A 19,367-nucleotide genomic window follows, 5' to 3' on the forward strand; every position below is an offset into this window, starting at 1 on the left:
AGTGACTAAAGATGGATGATGGCACATTGGTGCATCTAGAGTGTTTCGCATACGTGGGGCACAAAAGAAGAAGAATGGTGGTACATGTGGCACATTAGCACATGTAGGGCGCAAGAGAAGATGGATGGTGTCACGTGTGGCACATTAACACATGTGGAACGCTTTACACATGTTGAGTGTAAGAGAAGATGAATGGTGACACATGTGGCACATTGGCACATGTGGCATAATAGCACATGCAATGCATAACCGAAAATGGGCAATAGATCATTTGGTACATTGACACATGTGGCACATGTGAAGCGATTAAACATGGATGGTAGCACACTTGGGCTTAACCTTTGAGAGATCTATTTTCCTTCCATCATGGGAAAATGCATTTCTTAGGGATGGATGTGGAAAATTAAATTTATTTATTTTCCAACAAAGATAGAAAGTGGGAAACAATGTTTCCCACAAATTCCCGCAAAGAAAGCTTGACAAACAACATAAATTGAGTTTCATGGAAAACAATGTTTCATTTCGTTTACCTTCTGTTATGGGTAAAAATGGACTGACTAGATGAACCAAAGCCAGACTGGATGACTATGGATTGCTTGAGGGCTGGAAAATCACCCCGACCTTTGGTGTTGGCTATTTTCAACCTCGACCTTAGATGGTACTGACCTCAGTCTCAAGGGATGACCTCGACCTCAAAGGTCAGCCTCGACCAAAGACCTCGACCTCGGAGGTCGGCCTCGGATACTGACCTTGGCCTCAGAGGTCGGCCTCGAATATCGACCACCAACTCGAACATCTATGCACAACACGAGGAGGTCGGCCAACGCCAGTCATGACCAATGAGCTCCTCAACATTCAGGAAAGAGCATTCTACTCTACCTCACTCACTAAACGACCCCAAGCTCCTCCACGATCCCATCCATTTTCGAGAGGTCGGCCTTAGATACTAACCTTGGCCTTAGAAGTCGGCCTCGAATATCGACCACCAACACGGACATTATGCACAACACGAGGAGGTCGGCCAACGCTAGTCATGACCAATGAGCTCCTCAACATCCAGGGAAGAGCATTCTGCTCTACCTCACTCACTGAACGACCCCGAGCTCCTCCACGATCCCATCCATTTTCGAGCTGTTGCTCGAAACATCTTTTGGCGAGGACCCCCGAAGTATGACCCCGCACCGTATGACAAAATGAAGAGGATGGTCATCCTCGATAACTAGTTTATATTCTACTAAGGAAAGGAGTTCGGTCTCAGTGCTTGGATACAACTTCCAAAGGCAGGTCAGCAGGTCAGTAATCTGCTCAATGTCAAGGGAAAACTCGACCACAACTCATTAGAGAATTCAGGTTGGCAAAACCCCTCTTCGGAACAACCACCCACATTGGACTCTTACCACGTGCCTCTACTAGTTCCGATTGTATCCACCCGAGATCTCACCCGAGGATCTCGGAAGACGACTGCAACACGGATCTGCCCAAGATCTCCGCTAAGGATCTCGGGCGATACCCATGACACGTTCGAGATACGAATCCCTCTACAATACGCTCCCCCTAAATAAGGAGATCATCCCTTATGCCACCGTCATCTCTCACCTATAAATAGGAGCATCCTTAATGGCGAAAGGTATGCACAACTCTCCACCCTAAAACCCTATGTTCGACTAGACCTAGCATGCCTATCTGACTTTGGCATCGGAGGTTCCCCTGCTGCAGCCAGGGTCTCCATCTTTGTCTTCTCTTGCAGGTACCAAGTGGTCCAAGGAGGACGTCCAAATTTTTGCATCAACAACTTCCATGAATCCAAACAGGCCCTACGAAAATTTTACACGAACTTTAGAACTTGATAGCACCATGCCTTATATATTATCACCATGTCACAGCAAAAAATTAAGGATAAAACCAGCAAAAGTTGAAAATGGACTTGATGGGCATATATGGCTTTTAGTGATAGATGGTGTGCTCCCAATTAGATCGCTGCCCCGATTCTTGGTCAGGAATGATTCTCGGTGTTTGGTGGCCTTCTCCAAAATCTGTAATGCAGCCATCCCTCTAAATGTTAAAGCCTTTGTTTGGACTGCATGTTTGAATACATTTTGATCATCGACCATTCGAAGGGCATGAGTATTACCGACAGGTTTCCATGTGCTGCAAGAGTGAAGAATAGATTTGTAATCTGCTCATCCATTGACCAAAGAATAGTTTGTGATCTGATCATCCATTGTAAGTTCGCTTCAAATATATAGGCTGCTGTGTTTGCCAGATTCAGCATAGCATGGGCCATCTCAAGGTCGATTCTGAACATAGTTCGTCATATCTGAATCATTCCCAAGTACCTTCAAATTGCGATTTAGGTTGAGCGACTAAAATCATTGTTGATTCACCCAAAAAATTCTGGATTACCGTCATGCTAGAGAGACCCAGTTCAGTAAGTATATATGCACCACACGTACACCTACAATGGTTCACCATCATTTAAATGATGGTGCTTCTTCACCTAGACATGGCATAGTTGTACAACAATGCAAACTATGGATTCAGCATAACCTAAAGTGTCATTGAGAAAATGATAGCAACCATCCAAGTCGGTGGAGTTCTTAGTATGTGAAGAATTCCAATCTGGAGAATAGCCCTCCTAGCTGTTTGGTGGTCAGTTTGGGAAGAAAGAAATGGAAGATCCTTCAGAAATGACTCCAAGTCGGTGGAGTTCTTAGTTCGTAGAGCAAAACAGTTTATCATAGAATGGGTCACAAATGTAGATCATCTAAAGGGCTGTAATCTTCTTTTCTTAGGAGCATAGGTGGTTCGCTTTCTCAGCAGCCCCGTTCCTTCTGTATTTTCTTTTTTCTCTTTAATATAATTTTTGTGATCCTTCAAAGAAAAAAAGAAAATGATAGCAACCATCTGATGTCACCCATGGAATTCTAACTTCTCTCTATTTTCTTTTAACCATCCACTTAATTGATATCAATTGGATGGCCAAGATTGCTTGATCAATTTGATTTTAGAGATATCCCCATCCACAATGTGCCCCGCAATTTAGATGATATAGATAGCCGTTGATGAATACCATATGTGAGGAAGATGAGACAATAGGAGTCTTAGTGTCTAACCCATGCCAACAGCCTCAACACTGTAATCACTAGTGGGTGATTGGTCCTATGGCAGAGGATATGGCAGCACACACTCAAAAGTTTATACATGATCAGCTTCCTTCGTGCATGAACCCAAAAATTAGGTACTCTAGAGTATTAGATCGTGTGGCAAAGTACACAGGCAACACGCATGCAGTAAAAATTTGTATGATGGACTTGTACCTTTGTCATACATTAAACTAAGTCAAAACATCTAAATTGTGGGACCCACTATAGACAGGTTATCATCCAAAAGCTAGATTGATTAAATGATCATAACAACGTGGTCTGATTAACAATAAAAAGTGGAACTATGGAGGGATGCTTTAGAATCTAAAGGTTTTAAAGTTAGCCGAACTAAAACAGAGTATATGTAGTGCAATTTCAGCAACAATAGGAGTGAAAATGAGGAATAGTAAGATTGCTAACCAAGAAATTTCCCAAAATGACCACTTTCGATATCTTGGGTCAATAATTAAAGAGAGTGGAGAGATTGAGAAAGATGTTGCCCATAGAATTAAAGCTGGGTGGAAGACATGGAGATGTGCCCCTAGCATTCTATGTGATCCTTGTGTACAAATCAAAATGACGGGGAAATTTTATAGGATAGCTACAAGACCAGCCATGCTTTATGTGACAGAATGTTGGGCAGTTCAGGAGCAACATGCCCATAGGATGAGTGTAGCTACGATGAGGACATTGAGATGGATGAGTGTGACAACAAGGAAATATGAATTACAAACGAATGCATTTGAGGGAAGTTAGGAGTAGCAACAGTAGATAATAAGGTGAGGGAAAGTAGACTTAGATGGTTTGGTCATGTACAATAGAGACCATGAGCTACGTTGGCTAGGAGCAGTGTTTTAAATAGCGGTAGCATGTTACGTAGCGTTCAACCCTCCATAGCGTGTAGCGAAATAGTGTAGCGTGTAGCGTAAGCTACACAATACTTCTATTTTTATTTTATTTTTATTTAAACAAAAAATAATAAATATGATAAATAGAAAGAAAAAGATGTGTGTGTCACATTCTTCAAAATAAAAATCCCACAGTTAAGAGCATCAAGTACAATACAAATGTCACATTCCTCAGAAATCCACCCATTCACACACCTCAGTAGGCCTCACATGGGCCATACCATAGAAAACAATGCGTTTGCACCCATTCACACACCTTAGTAGGCCCCACGTGGGCCATACCATAGAAAACAATGCATAGCCACAGAGATATTGAAAAAGAAATGAAAAAAAAAATGATAAAGAACAAAAAACACATAGTAACCGGCATTTAAAAAAAAAAAAAGAAAAAAATGAAGAAGCTCAAAATAACAAGTTATTTTCACTATACATCGAAAGAAACTCACAGAGGGGAACAACTGTACCTATTGTTGTCTCAAGATGAGATTCAATTAATGAAAACTCTAAAATTTGAAGCTCCATAGCCAACCAGAACCGAAATTGGGGAAATTTGATTTCTCCTTCATTTCTTCTCCAATGATCATGAAACTACACCAAATGGACCTCCTTAAAGTCTCCAACAATTGGTCAAAGAAGCCCCTTCAATGGGCTTTTGGATTGCAAGATTGAAGAGGATGAGAGGAAGTTGCGTTCGGTGTAAGTTTCCAAGGGGTTTCGAATACCCTATTCGACTGCTTCTTTTTTTTAAAGTAACTTAAGTAGTTACGGTGTGAGTTCACCACTATTTATAACCAAAAAAACAAAACTGCAGCGTAGCGCACACTACCTGCGCTACACGCTACGCGTCCGTTGTTGAGGGTCAAATATTGCATATTAGACCCTAATTATTACCTGATTTTACATACATGATAATGCTTAACGTCCTATTTTAATTGTGTTTTTGTTGCAAGGTGAATTTAAAGAGCTTGGACTGAAAAGGGTATTAAAAGCATGGATTTAACGCTCTAAAATCACCAATGAAAGGGACGGACCCCAGGGGACCGGGATCAAAGAATTTACACACTAGAGATCTGAGAAAATCAAGAGATCGACGATAAAGAGGTTTGAAAGTCGTCCAGAATGCATGATCACAGGGTTCCCACCATCCGTTTGGTTCAAAACTTTATATCTGGCCTGAGGACCCCAAATTAACCGTACACGTCAAATTTCAGCCATTAGATCCTTGTGGAAGTGGTCCAACGGACAGATCAGCCCATAAATCATCAATTTGGGGCCCACCTGATATCTAGATATGCTTCAATTTTTGTCTCAACCCCTTAAATGAGGTGGTAAAACGGATGGACGGAGTGGATTTCGCATAAACATCACAGTGAACCCCACAGTGCGGCACGTGTACACCATGTACACGAGGTCCAGCTGTGCACTGGAATGCATAAGGTCGGTCAGCGCACACTGACCGACATTCTTCCTCAAGAGATACAGCGTCCGCTAGTGGGCAGACGCTGTCCAACCGGTTCTGGCGGACGTTGTCCAACCGGTTTTGAGAAGTGGGGCCCACCCATCATCCAAATGGATGATCCGAACCATCCATATGCTCCAGAGGGGGGCACAACCCTGACCATGGTGGCCTTTTTGGCCCATGCACACATACACACGTGGATCGTAAAAAAATGTAGGATGAACAGCGAGTTGATTTGATACAGTGGACCGCACCAAAACTTGACCAAAATCACTCCTTTCCAACTGAAATAAGTCACTCTTAGTTGAATTTCCCAACTCTTTGGACGATTGCTTGACACACTTTTCAGATTCAAACGACCCCATGATACAAGAAATAGTGGATGCCTCGCAAAACAGTACCTCAGTAGTTGTCACGGACTGAGAGAACCCTTATTCTGAAACCCCTCCTTCCCCAGATCCTGAATGTTTACCATTAAGGGAGGAGGAGCTGGAGATTGAACTGGAGTCTGAAACTTCGGACTGTATTGAGACTACATCACTTTCTGAATTCTATTTACTTGTAGTCTCTGATTCACCATGGGATACTAACTTTGATACTTTTTCTCACATGTGAATCATATATACTTTGGATACCTCAAGTGATTAAACGACAATTTTTTGCTGAGGTACATAAGTTTCTCTAGACATTCATGCTCCCGGGCATCTAAGCCTATTGCAAAAAGGGCTTTTGGATAATTCTATTGAGAAACTTACTGAGAAATTTATCTAGATATTGGCCGGAAGAAGAACCTTGCGGCATGACTGAGTAGTTTTTCCCCTGCTTTCATAAGACTAGGGTAGTTTGTTTTATGCTGTTTTAGGATAGTTGGCTTTATACCGTTAGGTTAATTTGCTTTCTAAGTTGTTTTAGGATAGGTTGCTTTTGTTGGTTTCACTCTTATGCTGACCTGCTCTCACGCTGATATCTCTTTGGAAAAGTCGTTCAGTTTCCTCGTTAAGTACTATCTTTCCATCACTTCTCTTTTATTTTTGTTGTCTCATGTGCATTTCATACTTATATCTTTTACATTGAGGACAATGTAGATTTTAGGTTGGGGATGGGAGATTAGGTTACCTAATCAGTATTTTCTTGGTCTTAAGCAAAACTTGTGAAAATTTTTAAATTTTCTCTGGAAATTCTTGTGAATTCGAAGTGATTTTGAGGGCCATCTTGATTTTAGAAGTATAAGATACGTAATGTTGGTAATTTGTGACTCTTGGATTCAGCTATCTTTAGATTTCACAATTAAGTTCGAATTGTTAATCCATGATTCGAAGTTTTAAACATTGATTGAGTCATGATTTCACATGTCACATCCAGCTTACACATTAAGGTTTCAGTTCGATATTGAATTATCAACCTGATAATCAGTAAGCATGGAAGGAGCCATCCTGGGGAATTTGTTCATTCTGTTCATTAACTTTAAACAAAAAAAAGAAAAAAAAAAAAAGAAAAAAAAAAAAAAGAAAGAAAAGAGAAAAAAAAAAAAAAAAAAACAGTTGTCGTCGAAAAGGGCTGCCTATTAAAGATCTTTAAAAAGATTGACATAGCGTGAAAGCCATCGATGGAAAAATCAAAAGCTGGAAGAATGAAAAGTTGAACTGTAAGACAAGTTTTGGTTTAGGTTATGGTTATCCTGAATGCTCTTGTAATTATCAATGTTATCATGAAAATAAAGAATTGAGCCTTTGATTGTGATAAGTTTAGGTTTCACTACACACCCATGGAACTCAATGTTTAGAATTGTTTTAATTGATGGATTAATACTTTTTACCGTGCGCTTAAGTCTAGGAGAAGGTAATGCCCAACATTGATGTATCTTGGAATTCTATGATCTAAATTGCTTTTCAAAAAAAAAAAAAAAAAAAAACCGCTTAAGTTTATAAAAATTTATCCTGTAATTCTCAACTTATTTTTCGTATACTTTACTCGAGACTAGCAGAATGCTGGTTGGGGATTGTGTTGAGGGTCAAATATTGCATATTAGACCCCAATTATTACCTGATTTTACGTACATGATAATGTTTAACGTCCTATTTTAATCGTGTTTTTGTTGTAAGGTGAATTTAAAGAGCTTGGACTGAAAAGGGTATTAAAAGCATAGATTTAACGCTCTAAAATAACCGATGAAAGGGACGGAACCTAGGAGACCGGGATCGAAGAATTTACATGCTAGATATCTGAGAAAATCAAGAGATTGACGATAAAGAGATCTGAAAGTCATCCAGAATGCAAGATCACAAGGTTCCCACCATCCGTTTGGTTCGAAACTTTATATCTAGCTTGAGGACCCTAAATTAACCGTACACGTCAAATTTCAACCATTGGATCCTTGTGGAAGTGGCCCAACGGACAGATCAGCACATAAATCATCAATCTGGGGCCCACCTGATATCTAGATATGCTTCAATTTTTGTCTCAACCCCTTAAATGAGGTGGTAAAACGAATGGATGGATTGGATTTTGCATAAACATCACAGTGGACCCCACAGTGTGGTGCATGTAAACCATGTACACGAGGTCCGGCTATGCACCAGAATGTATAAGGTCAGTCACCGCACGCTGACCGACATTCTTCCTCAAGAGATACAGCGTCCGCCGGCAGGTGGACACTGTCCGACCGGTTTTGAGAAGTGGGGCCCACCCATCATCCAAATGGATAATCCGGACCGTCCATATGCTCCAGAGGGGGGGCACGACCCTGACCATGGTGGCCTTTTTGGCCCATGCACACATACACACGTGGATCGTCGAAAAACGTAGGATGAACGGCGAGTTGATTTGATATAGTGGACCGCACCAAAACTCAACCAAAACCACTCCTTTTCAAATGAAATTTTGCTAGGAATCCAATGAACGGGTTGGATTTTGCCAAAAACATCACTGTGGGGCCCACCAAACACATCAGCGTAGGTTTGTTCGCACCATACGCACGTCCGGTTTTTCCGAATGTTGTGGGGAGTTGTGGGCCACTGTTTGTGGTCGGATGGGCGATCCAAACTGTTCAGAACCTTCAGAGGGGGGTCTTTACCCCAACCATGGAATCCAAATTGATTTCTTGGACGTCTATTGGCGGACAACTCGGTCTAAACGCAACATGTTTACATTTTTGCGACGACCAGCTGCGAAAATAGATTCCACCGACTTCCAGCCCTCTAAACCGCCCCTGGGGCTTATAAAAGAAAGGGAGAAGAACGTGGGAAGGCATCTCTAGGACGTGGAGCACAAGTGAAAGCAAGAGAAGGAGAGAGAGGGTGAATGGCTGGCACAAAAGGGAGTTTTCTTCGTCGTTTCTTCTCCCTTTTAATATTTTTCCTGAGATCTTAGCATCATCATGGTGATGATCGGCTAAACCTCTTAGCTAGAGGTGAAGCTTGTAGCGTGATGGGGTGTTTTCTACGGCTTTGATTCATGTTTAGGAACTCTCTTTGATTATAGTTTGATTATATGGAATATTCATAGTTTTTAATGGTTTATTGTGACTTAAATTACAATGGATCTACAATAGCTTTGAGTATCTTCTATGCATATGTAGAGGTTATGGTCGTAGGAGCCCTATTGTTCACCATCGTCTCACGGGCATGGTTGGATGACGGAACCCTTCCTAACGTTCATAACTCTCTCAAATTGGATGTGGATTGGTTAAATTTTATTGTTTGCTTTGTCTCATGGGCATGGTTTTGTGATGGAATCAATTCTAATTCTCATACCTCTCATCTCTTGAAAACTGGATCAAAGGAAGTTCATATTTGGATTTTAATGGATTATCTTCCAACTGGATGAATATAGGACTCCGATTCCAGTTGTGTTTATGAATCAAGCATAGATCTCCCTGATCTCTACAAGTGGATCCTTGGCACCCTAGTTTCCCACCTTTGAATTTTACAAGTTTTAAATAAATAGTTCACAATTATTCTCTTAAAATTCCTTGATTTAGATTACATCTTACCCTAGTTCTAGTTCGAATTACTTTCAGATTACGTACAAGGTTCGGTCCCTGTGGATTCGACCTTGGTCTTACCGAGATTATTATTACATCACAACCCTATACTTGAGGTGTGAACATCCGTAGCGTACGCTACAACCCCTGTAGGATATGCTACAGGGGATTTACGCTATTTGGCACGCTACGTAGCGCTATGGCAACGCTACGCTACGTAGCATATGCTACGAGCGCTACTGAAAACACTCGTTAGGAGTGAGTTGGTGTAAGTTGAAGGCTCTAAAAGGGAAAGGGAAGGCCCAAAGGACATGGGTGAAGGTAGTAAGAAAAGACTGGATGACCTATGATCTAAGTAAAGTTATGGCTCTTAATAGAGAGGAACGGCAGAACAGGATTCATGTAGCTTACCCCAATTAGTTAGGATAAGGCTTAGATGATGATGATGATGATGAAACTCCTAGCCTCTAACTAATGAGTTCTTGGATTCTAACATTTGATTATATAAATAGCAACAAACTACATTGAGCTAGAACGTTGTACCATATATCGAATCAAACAAATAGGAATTTTGAGTCTAGCTTCGGTCTCCAAGTGAGCCACACTCAATATTTAAAACTAAGATCGTATACTCATAAAAAATTCTTCCAAGAACCAAATTCCAAAATCTTGCAAAATCAAGCATTCTCATAAGTTTAAATATCCAAATTCAGTGAAAAAAAAAAAAATACATGAATAGAGATCGTTGATTCTTCAATTCCTAAGCTAATCTACAACTCTAATCTATGAAACCAAAAAGGCCAGCATATTCCAATAAATAAGGGAAAGTTTTAAGATGTGCAGGGGCACATGCACTTATCATGCGCTCCCTGTGAAAGAAATGCATGGCTTAATGGATCTAGAAAGTACGCCCCATTATAGATGGACTATAGCTCAAGATATAAGTAATAGGACAACTCATGTGCTATCTATGAATGAAATGCATGTCTTAACAGTCCAATGACCTGGAATGTAGATCCATCACATATGGCTGGACCATGCCTCAAGATATCAATCATCAGACAACTTCAACTGCCCAATCAGTTCTTTAAAAATGGATGGTAAAAAAGAATCTACATGCAATGGTAAAATATTCATTGATTGAACAGCTAGTATTGCTTGTTTGCGTGATGTTCGCCCATATAATAACGAAACTTCCAAATGAATGATCTAGCCGCCGAATCCTTGAATGCATGTCTGACTTCTATGGAAGCACATGATAAGCAGTTCCATGCACAGTGCACTAGCACAGACAGACTCGACAACATGCGCTTTACACTGTGGTTTGAGTTCACCACAATTTACGGAATGTAGCAACCATCCACGGTGCACATGGATACATGTTACCTCAATCCAAACCATCTAAATCATGTGCCACATTTTGGATAGAACACAACCCAAAATTGAAGATAATTACCCGAATTGGTGGCCATCAAATGGATGGTTGTGCTATCCCTCCCTCTCTCTTAAAATATTCCAATCTGAGAGTTGTTATTTGTTACCTCGATCAAGACCATCCAATCAAATGCCACATTTTGGATAGATCACAGAAGTTGGTGATGCAACCAAATGGCCACACATGCCGATTGATCAAGATGTGAAGAAAAGGCATGCATCTCACGCAAGCACGCTCCGCACGTGTGCACAAGAAAATGCCCACTTTCCCTTTTTAGCCCATCTCTACTTTCCTTTTCTTTCAAATCTCTAGATTAGGAAATTCCCTCTTTCTTTCATATCTTTATATTAGGCAGGGGAATAATTTTAGATATTTCTTATTCATCTTCTTATTTTAGGCATTTTCTTAATTAGAATGCTTTCTTATTTAGGTGCTTTCTTATTTTCACATATTTTTAGATTCTATAACCTTTATTACAGATTGTAAGATTTGATTATAAATAGGGCCTATGGCCTATGGAATAAGTCAAGCTGATTAATATTCTATTTATGAAATTCTCTTATTTTCTCTACAGTGGCTGTTGAAGGGAGGGGGAGTGGTCTCTATTTCAAGACTAGAGGACTGTTGAACTTGCTCACAGTCTTGCATTTGTGATCTCTAGCATTCGACTAGAGGCTTGTTGGGTCTTTTCCCGTAATCTCTTTCTTTTCTTATTAATTTATTTGTTTTCCCATTTGTGTTTGCATCAAATTGGTATAAGAGCAAGTTCTGCTCTTGGGAAACTGAAAAAAGAAAATGATGTCATGGATAGGAAGATATTCTCATGTGTCGTGCAATTATTCCCCTTCGAACTCCCATGTCTTTCCATATCTATCACTCTATTCTTATCCAAGTTACTTCAATGATCAAGATCTTCATTCATATCACCTTGAGTCATTCCTATTTTCATATGTGCCTTATGATGATTTCTTTCAACACCCCTCCCCACATGTCGGTTATCTAAAAGCATCCTATCGCACAGAAATGTCAGTGACGCCTAAGAATATTCAAAAGATGTATAAGGAGAACTTGCAAGAGGTCAAGGAGCTTAAAGCATCCAATGAAGATATCACAAATGAATTCAAGGAACTCAAGGAGTTTGTGAGAGCTTGCTTTGAGCCCTTAATTGAACAGAAAAAGTTTTATGGGCTTCAATATGCTTTATCTAGCATTCCAAGGCATGATGTGGTTATAGATAGTGTGGCAACCCAAAAGGAATCCTCCTTTGGATTGGTTGATGGATCAATGGTCAGATCGGAGGAAATTCAAGTAAAACCAAAAGATCAGCTGATGGATGATCCAATTGAGGAGACTGAAGGTTTAACATATATGAACGATCCGATGGTCAAAGAAATGGATAGTGCTACAATCATAGTGGCAAACTCCATAAAGATCAACACAATAGTACCATCTCAACATCAATCAAGGTATGCAAATCGAAAGTGGACTGTGACGAAGGGGCCACAATCGACGTTTAGAACATGGAGGACAAAAAAAAAGCAAAAGAAAAGATGGTTCGTGTTTCAACACCATATTATACACCAGCTACCGATTAGGCGTGTAGGTCTCCACCATTAACCACCAACGAAGCCAAAGAAGACGTGCTACAAACGAGGATCTTCGCAAGAAATTATGACTACCAATTTAATTTGAAGGACGAGTTGTTTTCGAAGCCGGGTGGAATTAATGCAACCAAATGGCCACACATGCCGATTGATCAAGATTTGAAGAAAATGCATGCATCTCACGTGAGCATGCTCCGCACGTGTGCACAAGAAAATGCCCACTTTCCCTTTTTAGCCCATCTCTACTTTCCTTTTCTTTCAAATCTCTAGATTGGGAAATTCCCTCTTTCTTTCATATCTTTATATCAGGCAGGGGAATAATTTTAGATATTTCTTATTTATCTTCTTATTTTAGGCATTTTCTTAATTAGAATGCTTTGTTATTTATGTGCTTTCTTATTTTCACAGATTTTTAGATTCTATAGCCTTTATTAAAGATCATAAGATTTGATTATAAATAGGGCCTATGGCCTATGGAATAAGACAAGCTGATTAATATTCTCTTGATGAAATTCTCTTATTTTCTCTACAGTGGCTTTTGAAGGGAGGGGGAGTGGTCTCTAGTTCAAGACTAGAGGACTGTTGAGCTTGCGCACAGTCCTGCATTTGTGATCTCTAGCATTCAGCTAGAGGATTGTTGGGTCTTTTCCCATAATCTCTTTATTTCCTTATTGATTTATTCGTTTTCCTTTTCAGGTTTGCATCGGTTGGAAGTAACCGGTAGCCTGAATCGGTGGCCACCAAATGGATGGTTAGCAGAAAAGCATCCTGTGGTCCAAATTTCAACTGGAGAAATCGATGGCAAAGAATGACCAGTCAGTGTAATCTTTTTTCCTATGCTCACATAACGGAACCCGGGATTTGGACAGTCCAGATCAGCTTGTACGTATGCAACGTGTCCAGTGGAGATTGCTACCATTCCATAAAGAGCGAGGAAGAGGTTCTCGACTACGAAATAAAAAGGAAGTCCTCTGGATCACGTGTAATTCCACCGAATCAAGATCGAAATCGGTAACGACAAATAAAAAATTAAAGGAGAATCGAGACGAGATTGAACAGAAATTGGGATTTACGGAGCACGAGGGTTACCGTTAGAAGGTCGTTCATCTTCGGCAAAGTGATCCGAGCTTGAATTGCTGAAATCTTAGATCGCAATCTGAGATGAGAAAGGAATCTGAAGATGGAATTTACGGAAGATTTTCCAACTGCTTTTGGAAGAGAATACAAAGCAGCTGTAGGTTTCGAAGCGGATACAGGAATCGAAGCAGAAACAGGAACTTCCTCTCTCTATCTCACGGGACTCGGATTCGGTAGTGACCCCTCCGGAGGGACGCCGATTTCCTGCAAAAGCCTTTCGCGCGAGGTTCCTGCGCTGGAGACCTATGTGGGGCCCACCGTGATGTTTGTAAGATATCCACCACGTCCATCCATTTTATGAGATCATTTTAGTTTGGCAATTCATATATGAGCAGGATCCAAGACTCAAATAGGCCGCACTATAGGAAAAGGTGGGTTGGGAAATTTGTACCGTTGAAACCTCCCTGGGTCCACAGTGATGGTTTACATGCCATCCATACCGTTTAAAACGTCATTCCTACTGGGATGAAGTTAAAACACAAATATTATCCTGATTCGAAACTTCTATGCCCCACAAGTATTTTAACCGTGGACGTTCAATCCTCACCTTTCGGCCCACTTGAGTATTCGATCCAGCTCAATTTTCACCATAGGTGCTAAAATGAGCTCACAAAACGGTGCTCTGTGGGCCTCATCATGATCTATGCATTTAATCCATTCCGTCCATATCTTTTTCTAGATCATTTTATATTATGAAACAAAAAATGAGGTACATTCCAATCCCAAGTGAACCACGTTACAGGAAACAATGTTGAATGAACGTGGACTATTAAAAACGTTTTGGGGGCATAAAAGTTTTGGATCAAGATGATCTTTGTTTTTTCCCCTCATTTGGGTATGTATGACCTAATCAACAAATTTGATGTCAAATCAACAGTACAGTGGGCCTTATGAGGATTTTAATGGTAGATATCCAATCACTATTGTTTTCCTTTGGTGTGGTCCACTTGAGATTTATATCCCTCTCATGTTTTGGATAAAGCCTTAAAATTATCCTTAAAAATGTATTAACTAAATCGATGGAACACGTACATCATGGTAGGCCCACGTAGCACCGACAATCAGCCACGGGGCTGGTGCCAGGGGATAAGCCAATCTGTTTCCCAGGAAATCCGCCTCCCCCTCCGGTGACGCGGATTGCATGGTGACACTGACAGTCGCTACTGGACGGTGCTATGTAGGCCTCATAATGATATAATAATTTTATCCACACCGTTCATCCATTTTTCGATCTCATTTTAGGCAAGAAGCCATAAATGAAGCAGATATAAATCTCAGGTGGACTGCACCATAGGAAACGGTTGTGATTGAATTCCCACCATTAAAAACTTTTGGGGCCATCAAAGTTTTGTATCAAGCTGATATACGTGTTTTCCCTTCATCCAGGGCTGTGTGACCCAATGGAACAATATTACAATGGGCCCTAGGTAGTTTTTAATGGTATCCATTCAATCATCACTATTTCATGTAGTGTGGTCCACCCGAGATTCGGCTCTTCTCAATTTTAGACTTATAACCTGAAATGATCTGGAAAAATGGATGAACGGCGTGGATAATATACGTAAATCATTGTGGGGCCTACAGCCCACGGAGACCACTAGCAATTGGCTAGTGGCAGGGAGAGTAGCCAATCCCTTTCCGGTAACGGACGGGGTAGATGTCAAACTTTTTGTTGCACGTACTCCCTTCTATTATCCAGGGAACCACCATGTATATGTAAGGATACCATATCGACTATGAATTATTTTATTGGCCCAACTGATTGAACAGCTGAGTCTCGAGTTTACATGACTCGGTGACCAACCCAGTCCCAACTTGGATCAAGTGACTAAAAAATGACCTATTATTCCTGATGAGATCATCCTTGACAATATTAAATGAACGGTGATTGTGATATCCGGCTATTCTCACACACAACTAATTGGACGATAATACTATCGTCCAACTAGAGTCAAGATGTCAAGGCGTCATGTGGGTATGGCATCCAACCGTCGAACATGTTGGCCCCATCACAAAGAACAAATGATGAGGAAATCAGATTGGTCTTCCCATCAGGTGGACCAAATGTTTAAGTTGGTCCACATTGACGGTTCTCCATTTTTATTTTTATTTTTTAAATGCAGTATGGTCCACATGATGCGTGGATCAGTCTAAAATCTGTGTCACGTGTTGTTTGTAGTGAAACCAGCATGTTGGACGGATTGGATTTCGTACGCACACCACATTGCCAATATTGGCATTTAATAGATAGTAGTCGGACAGTAACAATATATACGGCAATTTGTGCGTGACTCCCCGTTTCTTGTGACAGCACTAATGTTCTATCTTTGATAATAGACTGAGATCTTCCCGATGTGAGTTATTTGATACTCTCGTGGAGTATGATGGTTCACACGTATGCAATTAAGAATGGTAAAAGTAGCAGGTATTGTGCTTACATCATTTTTTTGCATTGCGCCCTGACATGGACCAATAAAAAAACCACCATGCGTTGGTATCATGGGTTAGAACCCTCGATGAATCCTACTCGCGTACGAGTATACTTTTTTATTGATCTTCTTTAGAAGATACGAGGGCGGTACACAAGTCGAGCTACCTCGAAAAGCTCACTTGGCTCGGCTTGATATAGCTTGACTTGACTTGGCTCGAACGACAACTCAAGATGAGCCAAGCTTTAGATGACCCAACTTGTTTTGAAAACAAGCCGAGTTTGATCATAGTGGATCTTAACTCGACTCGACTCGAACTCGGCTTGACTCAAAGCTCTAGCTCGGGACCGGCTCGACTTGAATATATATTATATTATATATAATATATTATATTCAAAAAATATATATATATATATATTATATATATTATTAATTGAATATTTGATTTGGGAACTGGGTCAGTGTGGGTTGAGTTAGTTGGGTCTGGTGGCTAGGTTGAGTCGGGTGTCAATTGGGTCGGGTTACTAGGTTGAGTTGGGTGCGAGTTGGGTCGGGTTGGGAGCAAGCTCGACTCGACTCGAGGTAAGCTTGTGTCGACTCGATCCACTAGCTTACCTCGAGCTCAACTCGAAAGGTTTGGCAAACAAGCCAAGCTCTAATGGTAAGCTCGAAGCCGAGCTCGAGCTTGAACTCGAACTCGATGAGAGCATGAACGAGTCAAGCCAAGCTTAGCCCACCTCGACTTGACTCGTCTCAATGTATACATATTATGTCTTCTTTCGACAATATGTACTCCGTTGTTAATGTAGAGGCATGGACCCTTACGCATGCCTTTAAGGGAGTGAATCATTGTAAGTCACATGACCATGATTAACATGCTAATTGATGCGGTCGCATGCCTGACATGTATATAAAAGACCCACTGAGAGAATGTATTTTATCACAAATTTAGATATGATACACTCGACGAGGCCATCTCTTACAATCCTTCCAAAATGGGAGATCATCCGAGACGTTCGAAGAATTTATGACGTTCGAGAAGGTTCCGAATATTCGAATATCAGATACTTATCCAAACGAATATAGTTATGGTTCGAACCCAAATTAGGAAAGAATGGATATTGATCAATTTAGGTCCCAAGCCGTACATCAATCGAAATTAAGAGAATGTGAGAAGTAGATCCAACCTATCTCCGATGGTAGTTCGGTATCAAGTGGATCCGGACTATCCAACACCTCGATTGAAAGCGATAAAGAGTCCGACCAGATGCATGGCTATGATCAATTTGAGGTTTAGGATCAGTCATAGACGCACCCTGATTGATCCTAAATTTGATTAGTGGGCCACGAAGAACTCCATCAAGGGGTCAATTACAAGAAGAATATCCGAGAAGTTAGTAATTCTGAATTTATATGGAGTCCTTTTTAGGGATGCACGTTGTAAACATGAATATAAGATTAGTAAGAAAACCCAATGAGAAATTTTCCACCTCGACAAGGTATAAAAGGAACACGCGAAGAAGAGCTTGAGGCCCTACACCAAAATCATCTATCTACTTTTCAATTTATCTATAATTTATCATCTTTTATCCTAGCATAACATATCTTTAGCATAGATCACTACTGCCTAGCGTCCATCACTACAGTACTATAGGATTAGAATAAATGTTCACAACCTTAATTTGTCGAATCCCGATTTACTAAATCCTTACTTAGGCGATACATCTATCTAGTCACATCCTACTAACCATTCGCCTCAATCACCTGTTTCGATAGACTGGTCAAGTATTTATCTCTTGGTTGTTTATTTATCTAGATTCTTTTTAATACATTTTCGATTGTAATGGGCTATACTTTCAATTAATGAAATTGGCATTGTTCAGCTATTTTTATTTATTTGTTCATCTTCATTCTTTTAAGAAGTATATTGCAAAAATATTGGTGAAAGAAAAAGTCTTTAAGCTCATAGACACAAGGCAAAACGAATCCGTTTAGAAGGGTTAACCCCTGCCCTTTTACAAATCATCTAAATGCATATCACAACTAGTGGTTAAGAGGATAGTTGAATTATGCATCTAGTCTCTAATCAGTTCGACTCAACATGGTGGGCACCAGCAGTTCTATCAAACTTTGAGTCGAGTAAACTCTGACATGCTTGTGCATTATAATCACACACAAAATCAGAATATAGGCCCTCGATCACATGTGCGGCCTTGTTTGATTGAATTGTAAGCAACACTTTTGATGCGACTGCTAGCAATTCCCTCGAACTCCTCCTAAATGGAACAAAATTTATCCCAATGACTAAGGGGTTTCCTCGAGAGCAACTACACATTCATCGAGGCATAACAAGGCAAAAGAGGAATACCTTAGACCAAACTGAATTGTCGCACACATAAAACAACCAAATAAAACTCAACACCAATCTAAGTTGTAGATCGCCAAGAAATTAATGTACCCCGAATCTACTCCTCGACCCAAACATGATGAACGGATTGGAATTGGAAAAAGATTGACTAAACATCAAATTTTGAAAAACCCCAACTAGAGTTGGATGTTATACACGTCCTCATGCCCTCCTTTTAAAACTAGTGGCGCACACCCCTTTCTCACCTCCTTTGTGCACACACCCTCTTAAGAGCCTCCTCACGTCCAACCTTCTCCTTCCTAATAGACACCATGGTTTGTAAAGCCACCTTCTCAATCAAAGTTCTACTTAGGGTTTTGGTTGTAGCCTAAGGTGAGGTATCCCTTTAGGCTTATAACCAATTCTAGCTAATCTTCTCTTAGAATTAGGGATTGTTTTCTTAGATTGATGAATTGTTGTTTTGATTCTTAAAACCCTCATTAATTATCTATTTTAAGTATGTCTTATTGCTATAAATTCAATATTATATGAATGAATTTATGTTTGGTTGAAGTTAGATGGAGATGTGAATACTCAAACCTTAATTACATGATGTAGTGTTCCAAATTATGTTGAATTGATGTGGGAAATATTCCCCAGCTTGAGCTTGTGAACCTATGGACCTTAATTAGTTGATGTCCTACAATGTGAGAAATCATGGAATTAAGTAGGTCAGTGAGTTAACCTGCTGAGACGAGCTAACCCATCGAGTTTACAAGGCGTGCCCACTAGGTTAGCCCATATGGAACCTACATGTTGTGATTTGGGTTAGCCAAATTATTGTGATGATTGTAGATTTAATTTGAAGTGTTTTTATTATTATATGTTGCTGGAATTTTTGTTAAACATGAGAATATTACGCA

At 40.3% G+C, this 19,367-nt stretch overlaps 1 protein-coding gene across 1 annotated transcript in view; it reads right to left on the reverse strand.

Moving 5' to 3' along the window:
• LOC131225810 (syntaxin-132) overlaps nucleotides 1–13,862 on the reverse strand; it is a 68,532-nt gene extending 54,670 nt beyond the window's left edge. The window contains exon 1 of the mRNA XM_058221402.1: nucleotides 13,621–13,862. Within this exon, the coding sequence (XP_058077385.1) occupies nucleotides 13,621–13,638 (18 nt within the window). The 5' untranslated portion in view covers nucleotides 13,639–13,862. The remainder of the gene's footprint in view (nucleotides 1–13,620) is intronic.
• Nucleotides 13,863–19,367: the final 5,505 nt, after the last annotated feature.

This window comes from Magnolia sinica, chromosome 14 (assembly GCF_029962835.1).
Source record: "Magnolia sinica isolate HGM2019 chromosome 14, MsV1, whole genome shotgun sequence".
Lineage (NCBI taxonomy): Eukaryota > Viridiplantae > Streptophyta > Magnoliopsida > Magnoliales > Magnoliaceae > Magnolia > Magnolia sinica.